This window comes from Engystomops pustulosus, chromosome 8, assembly GCF_040894005.1.
Source record: "Engystomops pustulosus chromosome 8, aEngPut4.maternal, whole genome shotgun sequence".
In the NCBI taxonomy this organism is placed as follows: domain Eukaryota; kingdom Metazoa; phylum Chordata; class Amphibia; order Anura; family Leptodactylidae; genus Engystomops; species Engystomops pustulosus.
Window position 1 is genome coordinate 33,148,386 of NC_092418.1, and position 16,133 is coordinate 33,164,518.

Below are 16,133 nucleotides of genomic sequence, written 5' to 3' on the forward strand. Positions count from 1 at the left end.
AGCAGCAGTGCCGTCGCTAAGCGACAGCAGGCGGTGCTCAAACTGCTGAGCCTAGGCGACAAAAGGCACACCGCCCAAGAGCTATTACAGGGCATCACGGCGCAGACTGATCTGTGGCTGGCACCGCTGAACCTCAAGCCGGGAATGGTTGTGTGTGACAACGGCCGTAACCTGGTGGCGGCTCTGCAACTCGGCAGACTGACACATGTGCCATGCCTGGCCCATGTGTTAAATCTGATAGTGCAGCGTTTCCTCAAGACATACCCCAATCTGTCTGATTTGCTCACGAAGGTGCGCCGCATCTGTGCGCATTTCAGGAAGTCCAGCCCAGATGCTGCCACTCTCAGGGCAGCGCAGCGCCGCCTCCAACTGCCCGCTCACCGACTGTTGTGCGACGTGCCCACGAGGTGGAATTCAACACTGACCATGTTATCCAGAGTTTACCAGCAGCGCCGAGCGATTGTAGACTGCCAGATGTCAACTTCCACCAGAACTGGTAGTCAGGTCAGTCAGCTTCCTCAAGTCTACAATGAGGAGTGGACGTGGATGTCTGATATCTGTCAGGTGCTGAGTAACTTTGAGGAGTCAACACAGATGGTCAGTGGCGATGCCGCCATCATCAGCCTCACCATCCCGCTGCTTGGCCTGTTGAAAAACTCTCTGGTCAGCATGAAGTCGGAAGCTTTGCGCTCGTCACAAGAGACGGGGGAAGAATATTCCCTTGTTGATAGCCAAAGCACCCTGAGGTCTGTTTCTCAGCGCATATCGGAGGAGGTGGAGGTGGAGGAGGATGAGGAGGAAGAGGAGGAGAATGTTGGCGAGACACAAGAGGGGACCATTGTTGAGTCCTTCACTGTTCAGCGTGTATGGGCAGAAGAAGAGGAGTTGGAGGAGTTGGAGGAGGAGGAAATGGACAGTCAGGCCAGTGAGGGGAGTGAATTCTTACGCGTTGGTACTCTGGCGCATATGGCAGATTTCATGCTAGGCTGCCTATCCCGTGACCCTCGCGTTCAAAGAATTTATTCCAGCACCGATTACTGGGTGTTCACTCTCCTGGACCCACGGTACAAGCAAAATCTTGCCACTCTCATCCCTGCAGAGGAAAGGAGTGTGAGAATGCATGAATACCAGCAGGCCCTGGTGCACAAGCTGAAACAGTATTTCCCTTCTGACAGCGCTAGCGGCAGAGTGCGTAGTTCTGCGGGACAAGTAGCGAGGGAGAGTAGGCGAGCAGGCAGCTTGTCCAGCACTGGCAAGGGTACGCTTTACAAGGCTTTTGCCAGCTTTATGTCACCCCAGCAAGACACTGTCACCTGTCCCCAGTCTCGGCAGAGTAGGGCTGATCTTTACAGAAAGATGGTGAGGGAGTACGTAGCTGACCATACCATCGTCCTAAATGATCACACAGCTCCCTACAACTACTGGGTTTCAAAGCTGGACATGTGGCACGAACTGGCGCTGTACGCCTTGGAGGTTCTTGCCTGCCCTGCCGCTAGCGTCTTGTCCGAGCGGGTTTTCAGTGCAGCTGGTGGCATCATCACCGATAAGCGTACACGCCTGTCGACTGACAGCGCTGACAGGCTGACGCTTATTAAAATGAATAAAGGCTGGATTTCTCAGAATTTCCAATCTCCACCAGGTGAAGGAAGCTCAACCTGAATAATTGATCCACTCCTCCTCCTCCTCCTCATTTTCCTCCTTCTCCTCCTCTTTGTACAGTAAAGCAGAGGAAAATGGCTATTTTTTGACAGGGCCCACTGGCTCTTGCTATACTTCATGCATTTAATTTTTCTGGAGGGCCACCTACCCGGTCCTCTGTTTGAAACAATTTTTGTGAGTGCCACATACAGGCACTCAATCTATTCCATTTTTCTGGAGGGCCACCTACCCGGTCCTCTGGTTTGAACAATTTTTGGGACTGCCACATACAGGCACTCAATCTATTCCATTTTACTGGAGGGCCACCTACCTGCTCCTCTGGTTTGAACAATTTTTGGGACTGCCACATACAGGCACTCAATCTATTCCATTTTACTGGAGGGCCACCTACCTGCTCCTCTGGTTTGAAACATTTTTGGGACTGCCACATACAGGCACTCAATCTATCCCATTTTACTGGAGGGCCACCTACCTGCTCCTCTGGTTTGAAACATTTTTGGGACTGCCACATACAGGCACTCAATCTATCCCATTTTACTGGAGGGCCACCTACCTGCTCCTCTGGTTTGAAACATTTTTGGGACTGCCACATACAGGCACTCAATCTATTCCATTTTACTGCAGGGCCACCTACCTGCTCCTCTGGTTTGAACAATTTTTGGGACTGCCACATACAGGCACTCAATCTATTCCATTTTACTGGAGGGCCACCTACCTGCTCCTCTGGTTTGAACAATTTTTGGGACTGCCACATACAGGCACTCAATCTATTCCATTTTACTGGAGGGCCACCTACCTGCTCCTCTGGTTTGAAACATTTTTGGGACTGCCACATACAGGCACTCAATCTATCCCATTTTACTGGAGGGCCACCTACCTGCTCCTCTGGTTTGAAACATTTTTGGGACTGCCACATACAGGCACTCAATCTATTCCATTTTACTGCAGGGCCACCTACCTGCTCCTCTGGTTTGAACAATTTTTGGGACTGCCACATACAGGCACTCAATCTATTCCATTTTACTGGAGGGCCACCTACCTGCTCCTCTGGTTTGAACAATTTTTGGGACTGCCACATACAGGCACTCAATCTATCCCATTTTACTGGAGGGCCACCTACCTGCTCCTCTGGTTTGAAAAATGTTTGGGACTGCCACATACAGGCACTATCCAAATTAAATTGTCTCCATAGCAGCCTCCACACGTTGTCTCCATTCCTACCTCCAAAAGTCGTCCATATAGCTGCCTCCATACATCGTCCCTTTATCAAACGAGGTGTGTCAGGCAGAAATTTGGGTTGTTTTCATGGATTCCACATCAAAGTTGTTAACTTTGTCGCCACCCTGCTGTGTAATCCACAAAATATACTTGCAAACTTTTACCATTTAGGGATATTATTTCAGCGCTTCTTGCGCATCTGTTTACATTCCCCTCACCCGCCATATCCTAAACTTATAAGAACGCTACTACACTTGATCTTATACAAAAGTGCTGTTTGGGGAGTAGCCTAGAGACAGGGGCTTGGATTTGCGAAAGCTCGCCTGGCAGCGGAGCGCCAGCTCCATGCGCATCATGCGCTTCTTGCGCATCTGTTTACATTCCCCTCACCCGGCATATCCTAAACTTATAAGAACGCTACTACACTTGATCTTATACAAAAGGTTCTTAGAAGTGCTGTTTGGGGAGTAGCCTAGAGACAGGGGCTTGGATTGGCGAAAGCTCGCCTGGCAGCGGAGCGCCAGCTCCATGCCAAGATCCAACTAACATAGTTTTAACTGCAGCACCTTTAATCTACTACTAGTTCACTGCCTCCATACATGGTCCCCTTATCAAACGAGCTGTGTCAGGCAGAATTTTGGGTTGTTTTCATGGCTTCCATGTTAACTTTGTCGCCACCCTGCTGTGTAATCCACAAAATATACTGGCAAACTTTTATCATGTACCGATATTATTTGAGCACTTCTTGCTCACCTCCTTTGGTTCCTCTCTGCCACCCATTGGTTTGAAGCCTGAGTCCATTTAGGGTATGTCGCCATGACACTCTCTAGCCTGCTGCCGCTGCCTCTGCATGCCGTCCCCTATAGTGTCAGGGTCAATTATTGCATGTTTTAGATGCTATCTAGCTTCATTCTGTCACTCTGTCATGGCCATGCTGTTGCCCATAATTTTGGCATAATGGTGCGTTTAAGCAGCCTCAGAGGCATCCATGCATGCTGCCCCTGCTGTTTCCTGTCCATTTCCGTGGTGTTTCCATCCTTTTCTGAGGTTCCCAGGTGTTTGGCCAAGCTTCCCTGTGCAGAGCCTTGGTCCCCTTGAAAAATGCTCGAGTCTCCCATTGACTTCAATGGGGTTCGTTATTCGAGACGAGCACTCGAGCATCGGGAAAAGTTCGTCTCGAATAACGAGTACCCGAGCATTTTAGTGTTCGCTCATCTCTAATTATTATCCATGTCTTTGGATATCACCTAGTGGTGGTGGCGTGAATTGCAGTCTATGGGTTTTGGCAATATTTTGTAGCAATATTTTTTATTTTGTTTCAAATTCAGAAATGGACAATTTTTATACAAAATGTAACTAAGTAAATATTTTTTTTGATTTAATAGTAGTAGTATACTGGCCCCCTGCTAAATAATCTGATACTCTATTTAATTGTGCATGTGCCCTCACCTCCCTCTCCCATGCTTGGTGAGGTAGGTGATGTGACGCTAGAGGTGTGAATTTCCACCTCTCCTGTAACATTACCTTGCTCTCCAATGCTCCCAGCATAGAGAAGGAGGTGGCGGGGGTGTGCATAATTAGCAGCGTGTCCCCACGATCCGGGTGGCTAATTAAAACTTTCTTTTCTAGGTGATCCCGGAATGTCAAAACTAGCAACGGACAGCGCCGCGATCAGGATGTAGAGGAGCGGAGGTGAGTATTTTTTTTCTTTGATTTCCTTTATTTCCCATTTTATCAGACACTTGACATGTTGCTCCTTTGACCTCACCTGAGTATGTTTTGGAGTGTGGGAGGAAACCTGAGGACCCACGCAAATACAGAGAGAACATATAAACTCTTTGCAGATGTTGACCCTGGGACTTGAACTTGAAGCGCTGGGGATTTGGGTTCAAGTCCCAGGGTCAACATCCGTAAAGAGTTTGTATGTTCTCTCCGTGTTTGCGTGGGTTTCTTCCGGGTCCTCCGGTTTGCTCCCACACTCCAAAACATACTGGTAGGTTAATAAGATTGTGAGCCCCATTGAGGACAGGGACAAATGTGACAAACTCTGTGCAGTGCTATGGACTATGTGTGCACTATATAAATAAAGGAATTATTATTATTATGATGATTATTTCTTATCAACTATATTCGGACTATCTGTGGACTTTAGACGCAGATTCCAAGTGTGCAGCGATGTCTAGCCAGTTCGTTACCACTTCTCCCTTCTCCGCTCCTCCGTGCATCGCACTGAATGAGAATGACGGTCACATGACCTCTGGGTCTAAAGGGGTTAATCAGAGCTGCTGGGTCTAATTAGACCCAGTACAGCTGTGATCAGAATCCTCAGGCACAGGTGGTCATTTCCCCTGTAACTGAGGCTCTTAAATTAAAAAAAAAAAGTGAAAATGTTTCCTAGGGGACTTTTATGACCTTATGGGGGACATAAAAACACACAAAAAAATGTCAAAATTAATATTCATAAAATTACATTGACAAAAAAAAAACACATTCACATAAAACACAGTCGCCCCGTTTGCCAGAGACTATACGTTTTATGTATCAAAAATAGGGAATTCATAAATAATGTTCATTTGAGCTAATTTGAAAATTAAAAAAAAAAAGTACTATTAACCTCTTAGCGCAATAAGACGTACCTGCACGTTTTATTGCGCATAGGGGAGTATGAAGAGGGCTCACGGGCTGAGCCCTCTTCATACTCACTGGGTGCTTGCTTCACAATGAATGAATCATGCATGAACTTTTTACATCGACTACCATGATATAATAATTGTGCATTTCCGTACATGGTGCCATTAGCTGAAGGATATGTGCACTAGCATACGGTTCACCATGAGCTACCTGTGAACTGTTTGGGCAAGTGCAATATATTTGTGTTGTAAACTCTCTATGTAAAGTACAATAGGCCTTGGGATGTATGCAATCTCGAATTTTCCTTGTCACTATGATAGAATATCGCAACTGAATGTGTATTTGGGCAAGTGCAATATATATGTATATACACTAGAGATGAGCGAGCACTAAAATGCTCGGGTGCTCGTTATTCGAGACAAACTTTTCCAGGTGCTCGAGTGCTCGTCTCGAATAACGAGCCCCATTGAAGTCAATGGGAGACTCGAGCATTTTTTTAATAAAACAGAACATTAAAAGAACAGTGCAAAAAAAAAAATATTCCAGATGTTTACAGATGTTTTCCTTGTAAGAACACATTGAAATAACACTATTCTTCACTTTCCAGGTGTTCGCGCGTGTCTCCCGCTAAGTTAGGAGATATTCGGAACATCTGGAATGTGAAGAATATTGTTCTTTCAATGTGTTCTGCACTTAAATGTTCCTGTATTCACTGTTTTCACTGTTTTAATTCTATTCTTCACTTTGCAGATGTGCGCGCGTATCTCTGAACCTATCGGGAGACACGCGCGCACATCTGCAATGTGAAGAATAGAATTAAAACATTAAAAACAGTGAATACAGGACTATTTAAGTGCAGAACACATTGAAAGAACAATATTCTTCACATTCCAGATGTTCCGAACATCTCCGAACCTAGCGGGAGACACGCGCGCACACATGGAAAGTGAAGAATAGTGTTATTTCAATGTGTTCTTACAAGGAATACATCTGGAAACATGTGTAATATTTTTTTTTTTACAATTAAAATACTTTTATTCAATTTATTTTATTAATTTACTGCTCGATGTCGAGCCGGCGAGATACTCGTCCGAGTAACGAGCCGGTCCGAGTATACTAATACTCGACCGAGCAGTATACTCGCTCATCTCTAATATATACCGACTTTAGTATTGAAGGCTATCTAGAGGACACCACATGGGACTTACGCCCTTATATGTATTTATCAAATAGATAAATCTTTCTGGTGATATATCTAGTCATACTATAGGTATCCTGGTTTAATGCAAATGTGAAAGATGTACACTGCATGAGATGATCAGGAACTCATAAGACTGTGGCGTCTTTGAGTATCTATATATATACACCATTTGTGACTACTTGGACGTTTAATTTATCATAATTATCTTGAATTTATTATTTATTCTGTATACACTATCAGGATTATTAATCATTTATGTGAGGACCCGTTTTTTGGTTCAATCTCCCCACATTAAGACCCCTGAGGAGCCGCTTTATGAGAACGGCGAAACTCGTAGGATTAAGTGGGTCCATGAATTTATGTATCTTATTGTGGTGATAATACCATAAGATACTTAAAATAGTGTATTAGAGCAGTTAGTGTCCTGGTATGGAGACCTTTTCACCCAAAAGAAAACAGGGACCAGGACTTAATTCGTCTTTATATATATGTTGGTTGTCTATTTTGAGACATTGGGGGTCATTTACTAAGGGCCCGGTTCGCGTTTTCCCGACGTGTTACCCGAATTTTTCCGATTTGCGCCGATTTCCCCTGAATTGCCCCGGGATTTTGCGCGCGTGACGGAAATGGGGGGGCGTGGCCGAACGAAAATCCAACGTATTCGGAAAAACCGCCACATTTAAAAACCGAAAAAGTGTCGCTTGGGGAGCGCTTACCTTCACCTGGTCCAGCTCGGTGCATTCCGGCGCGTTCAGATGATTTTCAGCGCAGCAGGGCCACCTGGTGGACAGCGGAGGAACTACCTTAATAAATCCCGGCCGGACCCGAATCCTGTGCAGAGAACGCGCCGCTGGATCGCGAATGGGCCGAGTAAGTAAATCTGCCCCAGTATGTCTCCTCTTTTTAAAGGGATTTAATAAAAGTTATCTTTTAGATGTTTCTATTTTTCTGTGACTTGCTTCAATGAAGCAAGCACCCGTCTCTAACACCCGCGATCGGTGCTTGCATCGCAGCCGGCAAAGCTGCCGGATGCATTAATACGCTGGCGGGGCGTGGGCGCCGCCATCTTGGCTCCGATCGTCGCTCTCCGTGACGTCATCGGGGAGCGGCGATTCGTTGCCATGACAGCCTCGGATCACACAAAGATCCGAGGCTGTCATGTTTTAGGCCAGTGATGGTGAACCTTTTAGAGACCGAGTGCCCAAACTACAACCAAAACCCACTCATTTACCCTGATGTGCCAGTGTGCCATTTTAAGCAGTAACTTATTGCTACCTGTTCTTCCACTTCTTTAATTGTATCGGCCCCTTGAGGTCACCAATACAGTTGAAACAAAGTGGGCAAATTCAGTCTATCATTGTAGCTTCTCTCCAGGGTCTCTCTGTTTAGAAAGAATGGTGGGTCCGGCAGGAGGACCTACAAAGATAATGCACTTCTTTCTACACCTTCTCACTTTTAAAGCAGTTCCAAACAGTCAATGGATTTTAACCTGTTTGGTGAACTCTGTCCTGGGCTGATGGCCTGAGTGCCCACAGAAAGGGCTCTGAGTGCCACGTCTGGCACCCGTGCCATAGGTTCGCCATCACTGTTTTAGGCTATCTATTACAATGTGCGATCTGCACATTGTAATAGATGGTGTGCAAAATCCCCATATACTGCCATACTGCAGTATGGCAGTATATGATAGGATCAATCAGACAACCTAGGGTTAAAGTACCCTAGGGAGTCTGAAAAATAGTAAAAAATTTAAATAAAAAAAAATAAAAAAATTATATTAAAAAAACCTAAAAATTCAAATCACCCCCCTTTCCCTAGAAGTCATATAAATATAAATAAACAGTAAAAATCATAAACACATTAGGTATCGCCGTGTCCGAAAATGCCCGATCAAAATATAATAACGTTTTTTCACAGCGTTTAACCCTGTAACGGAAAATAGTGCCCAAAGTCACAAATGGCATTTATTTATAAAATTTTGAAAAATATTAAAAATTCTATAATAAGTGATCAAAAGGTCGTACAATCCTAAAAATAAAAGCATTGCAAACATCATCAAAAGTCACAAAAAATGACAACACCCTCAGCTTCGTACAGCGAAGTATGAAAAAGTTATTAGTGCAAGAAGACGGCAAAATGAACAATTTTTTTTTGTACAGGAGGTTTTAATTTTTGTAAATGTACAAATTTGGTATCCCCGTAATCGTACCAACCTAAAGAATAAAGTAGACATGTCATTTAGAGCGCACAGTGAAAGACGTGAAATCCAAGCCCACAAGAAAACGGCGCAAATGCGGTTTTTCACCATTTTCACTGCATTCAGAATTTTTTTCCTGCTTCCCAGTACACGGCATGGAATATTAAATACCATCACTATGAAGTGCAATTTGTTACACAGAAAACAAGCCATCCCAAAGTTCTCTACATGGAAAAATAAAAAAAGTTATAGATTTTTGAAGGTGGGGAGTGAAAAATAAAGACGCAAAAACGAAAAAGGGCCAGTTCCTTAAGGGGTTTATTACAAAAAAAAAAAGCCTTTTTTCCACTGTTAACCCGAAATAAAAATAAAAAAAATGTTTAAACTTTTATTACCTTTTTAACTAGCTCTATGTGTCCCGAAAAGTTTACGAGCTGTGGGTCACATGACAAGAGCTGTGGTCATTACTAAATGCACCCCCATGATTCTAGATGGGATAAACCCTAGGACAATCTCTAATAAGACCCCTTTCTTACCTTATACCATATATAAATAATGTATTTATATAATATATTATATCTTATATTACTGTATATATTATATATAATAATAGACATATTTTACCTTATAAATGTTTGTGCGGGTAACCACAGAACTCCCTCTATGTTTATAACATAGGAGCAGGAAACATTTACAGCGTACTCCAGAACTCCACTTGTACTGTTGGATTGTGGAGAAAGATACACTACATTTGTGTACGTCCAATGTGTTTGATTCACCTGAAATATTCAATATAAAGTGTTAATGCAATAAATATACAATACACAAGGAGCTATTATAAATGGGCCATAAGTGCAGGATAGACGCTGGTTAGATGGCAGATAAAGATGTTCTCTAAGACTGGAAATAATGGGCCTGTCCTAAAGAAGATTATGGGGGTCATTTACTAAGGGCCCGATTCGCGTTTTCCCGACGTGTTACCCGAATATTTCCGATTTGCACCGATTGTACCACGCGATCGGATTGTGGCGCATCGGCGCCGGCATGCGCGCGATGGAAATCGGGGGGCGTGGCCGAACGAAAACCAGACGTATTCGGAAAAACCGCCACCTGGTGGACGGCGGAGGAACTACCTTCATAAATCCCGGCCGGACCCGATTCCAGCGCAGAGAACGCGCCGCTGGATCGCGAATGGGCCGGGTAAGTAAATCTGCCCCAGTGTGTGATCCAACACACGGGCTCGGTACCAGTCACAGGCACAGTGTATGGAGCTAGAAGCTACAGCAATGTGGAATTATACTGTTCCTTTTCTTATGAATTGGATCTGAGCTGAATAGAGCAGAATGACCACTGCAAAATCTATGGAACCACATTCTACCAAGTCCATGAGCTTTACGCTGGTGTTGGATTCTGGCTGATCTCAAACTAATAACCTATTATAAGGGTAGGTGGGTATTAGTCATGAAGAAACCCTTTAAAGAGGTTGTATCAAGTTTGATTATAACCCCCTATCCACAGACTAGGGCAGTGATGGAGAACCTTTCAGACACAGAGTGCCCAAACTACAATGAAAACTTGCTTATTTATCATAAAGTGCCAACATGGTCCTTGCTCCCTGCTCCGTCTATTGTAATGGCTCACTTAGGACACCAATTCAGTGGAAAGGAGGAGGAGAAATTCGGTTTATGAATTGTATGACCTGAAACAGGAGCTACAATGACTTTACCGCTCTTCCCACACCTCTTCCATTTTCCTTTAGTCCCAGGCGGCCCAGGATCTAACGCTTCAAAATAGCACTTACTCGGCATGGACGTCCTTGGAGTAGAGAAGGAGACCTTGAATCCTGTCTGGTGAACTGTTGAGGTTGAGGGCTTGGGTGCCCACAGAGAGGGCTCTGAGTGCCACCTCTGGCACCAGTGCCATAGGTTCGCCACCACTGGACTAGGGTATAGCATTCTGACTGGTGGCGGCCCAACTGCTGGGACCTTCATGCATCATGGTTTCATTCCACTATCTGATGGGGCAGCATGTTAACCATGAGTCCTGCTTCTCCATAAATTTACTAAAGGGAGTGTTGGAAATTGCTAAGCACAACACTCAGGTATGTCTGGGACTCCTGCTCACTGTCCATGAGAGTGCTGGAGATAGCCAAGTGCTGTGCTCAGCAATTTCAGAGGCTCCCATAGTATTCATTGAAATGGCAATTTGAATGCTCAACCTGTCTCAAAATCTATATGGAAGAGTACATGGGACACTAAGTAAGGCAGCTTAGTAGTGGGATATTGGACAGTGTAGGCACTTCTATTCAGGTGGGTTTTCATGTTACATTTGTAGATTTGGAAGGTGGGGACAATCTGATGTACATGGCTAGGGCGTTCCAGGGTATGAGGCAAGCACTGGAGAAGTCCTGGAGATGGTTGTAAGAAGAGATGATATTATGAGAGTGAAGAAGAAGGTCTTGTGAGGATCAGAGATTAGGTGTGGGGCAGTATTGGCTGAGTAACCAGAGATGTATGGAGGGGACAGCTTTGTAATGAAAGTTACATTACGTGAATGAGGTCACATTGTGAGACATTAGTTACTATGACTGTATATGAAACTTTGAGCCACAATAAAATCCTCCCTTACCATCCGATAGGTCCCACAGTGGCCATTGGCTGGCGTTGTAGTAAGGGTGACATAACTTCTGTCAGTTCTCTCAATGACACCTCGACAACTGTCGTCCCTCAGATGCAGCGATGAGCTGTCATATCCCATCATCTCCAGGAGACACTTTCGGAAGGTCATTTTCATTTGGTCCGATCTACAATCTGATACCATCAGGTCTGAAAAGTAACAAAGACAGATTCAATCCAGGAAGGGACAGAGTTACTGGGGGCAGGATACTGAGTAATTTAACAATATACGTCCTTCAAATTCTGAACCACTTACTTGATATGTAAAGCAAAGCCCCTGGTTCAGAAATGTCTTTAACCTCATCTGCTTCCATTCCTGTCTATAAAATGGTCGGAGAGGGAGGTCCATGTGATCTTTAAAGTCAATGCCCAATCTACCTTTCAGGACCTTATAATGTTATTTATGTGTACAAGCTTAAGGTTCTGGAAGGTAGATTGGTCATAGACAGTTAAAGATCCCAAGACCCTCCATCAGCTGCCATTTTAAGGACAGGAATGTCCATTTGGTAAATCAATAATTCAAGTAGTATTAATAGATTTAGTAGTAGTGTAGTAGTAGTAGCAGTTTAGTAGTAGTTTATCACCTGTGCAGAATTGATTGAAGCATATCAATATGAGCAAGGTTATAGAGAGAAAATGGTGACATGATATATGTTTAGATAGAAGGGTCAACAAATTGGCCTTACTTTGTACCCTGTCAGAATCCTGTTCTGAGTCCCAGGTTTGTTTTGGTTTGGCTGCTTAGAAAAATAATAATAATAATACATATGACTTGTCTCTACAGCTCACTCCTCAGCTCTCAGCCCCCACCCTTGTGCTCCTGTACAGCTCCTCCCTCACCCGCTGATGTCTGCTCACCACACTGTGAGCTCTGTCCCTGTGTGTGTGAAGAAGCAGAAGGGAGGAGCTGTACAAAAGCACAAAAATGGGGGCTGAGAGCTGAGGAGGGAGTGAGCAGCACAAGCAACTCACATGCTTTTTTTTTTTTTAATGTATCTCAACTAAAACAAACCTAGGACTCAGAACATGATTCTTTTCAAGGTGCAAGGTAAGTTACACTTCCCTTCTGCTCCTACTTGGTACTATCTCTTACTCCACCTGATGTAATGTCACGGCAGAAGAGCAGGTTTCAGCACACAGTGGGAGGGGAGAAGCTCTCCTGCACAGTGTAACACATTGTGAAGCTGCAGCACAGAGGGGCTATGGAAACTGCCCCAGTAGCCATTCAGGCTCATTAGAATAATTTCAAAAGTAGGAAGGAGGCCATGGATTACAAATATAAAAAGTTTACCTGTCACAGTGCCTGGATCTATGAGTAGGTATCCCTGGTTTATCATGATGGATTTTGGACGGTAGATTTCCTTTTAAGAAGGAATATCTTCACATTGTGCTCAGGCTTAAAGCTTCTGTGATATTTACCTGCAGGATTATTGGTCTCTGATCCATCATTATAATATATCCCATCGCTGCAGTGACATTCTGATCCATCATTATAATATATTCCAACGCTGCAGTGACATTCTGATCCATCATTATAATATATCCCATCGATGCAGGGACATTCTGATCCATCATTGATGTTCCTACATTCTTCATCAGGGAAGCAGTGCATCTCAGAGCAGCTATAATCCGATTCTAGGATAAAACAAACATAATGATGTCCAAATCCAAAGACGAAAATGAGTTTATACTACATTATAGGTTATATTACACTATCATTTATAGGATTTACCAATGGTTAGCACTTACTTGGACAGTACTCGAGACCAAAGTAATCATCTGCGTTTAGCTTGTACATATAGTATCCGCCTGGACAAGCTTTCACTGTAAGAGGGAAGTAGGCGGCACAGCATTGCCCATTCCTGTTCATACAGGCCGTGCGGGACACTATACCCTCATCTATAGAGGGATGCGCTCCATTCAGCCAGATAGGAACAGCAGCACCACAGTTTTCTGATGTCACACAGTACTCAGGGATTTGGGCTTCTGTCCCTTGGAATCGATACCATCCAGTTAGGTCTGGACTATAGTATGTAGAGTAATACCCGTTACCGGCACTTTTGATCCCATATGTAAGTGATGTGTTGGTAGAACATGGGTCTATACATGTATGATTACTCCATGATTTAGTGCAGTCTGTGCTATTATCGCATGGTATCCCCATAACACATTCATTCTCTACACATTGCTTTCCGTCCCCATAGTATCCATAGGGACAATAACAGAAATAAGATCCATAGGTATTTACGCAGACTGCTAATGGATGGCAGCCATTAAGAAAGTCACCCGCACATTCATCAATATCAATGCAGCCAGATTTTTCGTTATGGAAATAGCCAGATCTACAGGACACATTGTATGAGCCAATGGAATTGACACATGTATCAGGATAGACAATCGTTTGCCACCGCCAATCTCCTCCACATTCATCTACGTCCTGGCAGCTTGAGCCATTCCCAATGAATCCTTCTTTGCATACACATTGGCGCTCGTAACCGATAAACTCCTCACAGGTTGAATTGGAGTCACATTGTATGTCTGTGCAATTTCCTATAAATAAAAAGATATAAAAAAATAACCAAATCACAGTCTTTTTGAAGAGAACATCTGAAAATCAATATATGAAAAACTCACATAAGGTATGTCCACATGTAACACTGCCCATGTTATTAAGCAAATGATGAACAACAACAAAATGCCATAATTGACACTTTTTCAAAGTTTTGACAACCAGAAAAAAAAAACTAAAATGTATTAAAACAATGACCCCTAAAAAAGGTTTAGCTTTTTTAACCAGTTCTACTGCAGTTGCCACTTTTTTCCAATTAAAGTTACAGATTTTGGAAGATGAGGAGTTAAAAAAAAAAGAGATGGATGAGCGCTGCAGTATTAAGGGGTGGACGTAACATTAGTCATTGACTTACCAGAGATCTCCAGACCTGTAAAAAAATATATAGGAAAGTAATTAATACAATATTTTGGATAAAAGCAATACCAAAAAACAGACCTTGCACCACACATTCATGTGACAGATACACACATACATATATATACACACACACACACACACACACACACGAGTTCGGTCGGCTGTATTGCCTGGCAGGGGCCATGTGGACAGCTGTGCTTTGGGCTAGGGGAAGGCCGGTAGCTGTTCCCTCAAGTAGGAGGGAGGGCGAATGTGCTGGAGTTTGGGTGGCTGGGTGGATGGAAGAGTGAGCAGCCAGAACAGGTGGGGCATGGCTCTACGGAGTCAACAAGTAGAGAAGGGAGAACGGCACTGATAAATTTTGAATCCGCAATCCCCCTGTGCAACAAGGGGCCCATAGCAGCTGATACGGTGGTTGTTATGCCCCTGTAAAAGTTAGGCCTGCTGCCTGTCGGTAACATGACTCATGGAAAATGGGAAACTTTGATTAAGTACAATATTGGAGACCTTAAATAGTCTTAAATGCTTAACCAGTTAAAGCTCTGTATAAGTGGCCAACCCTTTTAACTCTGAACTGATCTGCCATCAAGTGATGTTATGCTTATGGTAGTAGGCAGCCATGTTTCTCCAATCAAGGAGAAAAAATCTGTACATAACAACAGATTTATCAATCCTATTGACACAAGCAATATCATTACATCTTACCATTGAATCCAAATATTCTTAGGGAAATGACCTTGCTTCCATTAATATCTATCCTCCAAATTCCCGGAGCAGGATATTTAATTATGTATGCATTCACCATGGAAAAAAAATATGATGTAATTGTAATATTGTCACCTAAAAAAGAGGGGAAAGAAAACATTACAATTAATATATATATATATATATATATATATATAAATATATATATATATATATATATATATATATATATATATATATATGTAAGCTGGTCTGCTACAAATACAAAACTCTGGCCTTTTAGTATATCCGGCACCAGACTTGTGTGGTCAGATCTACAGCATGCCCCAACTAGGGTAGAATAGCACTATGACCTTCGTCAGAAGCTCCCCAACCCACTTCATGGCCAATGTGAGGTGTCCCCAGCCCACTTCATGGCCAATGCGAGGTGTCTCCAGTCCACTCTATGCTCCTCCACACAAACTTGGCATAGAGAAGACGTAAGATGAGAGGAGTCCCAATTCCTGGCCATGTGCCAGAAATTTTAACTTTTCCATTGGTGGTAGCTGGTTTATTATATTACTGATGGGCCGGCTAAGTTGATGTAAGCCCCAATGAGCCAGTTCCAACTTGCTGATAGATGCATATTAGGGAAAAAAATAAACAGGTATGAAAACCTACCCACAAATATAGTGATAAAGCTTATTGAAATTTTAAAGATTTTACCTGCCAAGTCCAATCCTTCGCCGTCCACTTACCATTTTGGTCAGTGAGACTGATTTTTAGATTCCCTGAAGTTGTAATTAGAAGATACTTGGATGCTGTAACATTAAACTCCTGCACATGTTCTTGAGCCTCCTCTGTGACTTCCAAGAGGCGCTCGTAGCAATTTACTGGTTTTACAAGAAGAAATTCAAAATCATCCATTATCTGTAAAAAATT

General features: G+C 43.4%; 1 protein-coding gene across 1 annotated transcript in view; it reads right to left on the minus strand.

The window, feature by feature from the left end:
• The window catches only part of LOC140076136 (uncharacterized), a 156,571-nt gene that overhangs the window by 13,180 nt on the left and 127,258 nt on the right, over positions 1-16,133 (minus strand). Inside the window, exons 39-45 of the mRNA XM_072122643.1 lie at positions 15,950-16,121; positions 15,213-15,347; positions 14,503-14,517; positions 13,328-14,128; positions 12,998-13,213; positions 11,532-11,728; positions 9,528-9,682 (exon numbers count right to left, since the gene is read on the minus strand). Coding sequence (XP_071978744.1) covers positions 9,528-9,682; positions 11,532-11,728; positions 12,998-13,213; positions 13,328-14,128; positions 14,503-14,517; positions 15,213-15,347; positions 15,950-16,121 — 1,691 coding nt within the window. The remainder of the gene's footprint in view (positions 1-9,527; positions 9,683-11,531; positions 11,729-12,997; positions 13,214-13,327; positions 14,129-14,502; positions 14,518-15,212; positions 15,348-15,949; positions 16,122-16,133) is intronic.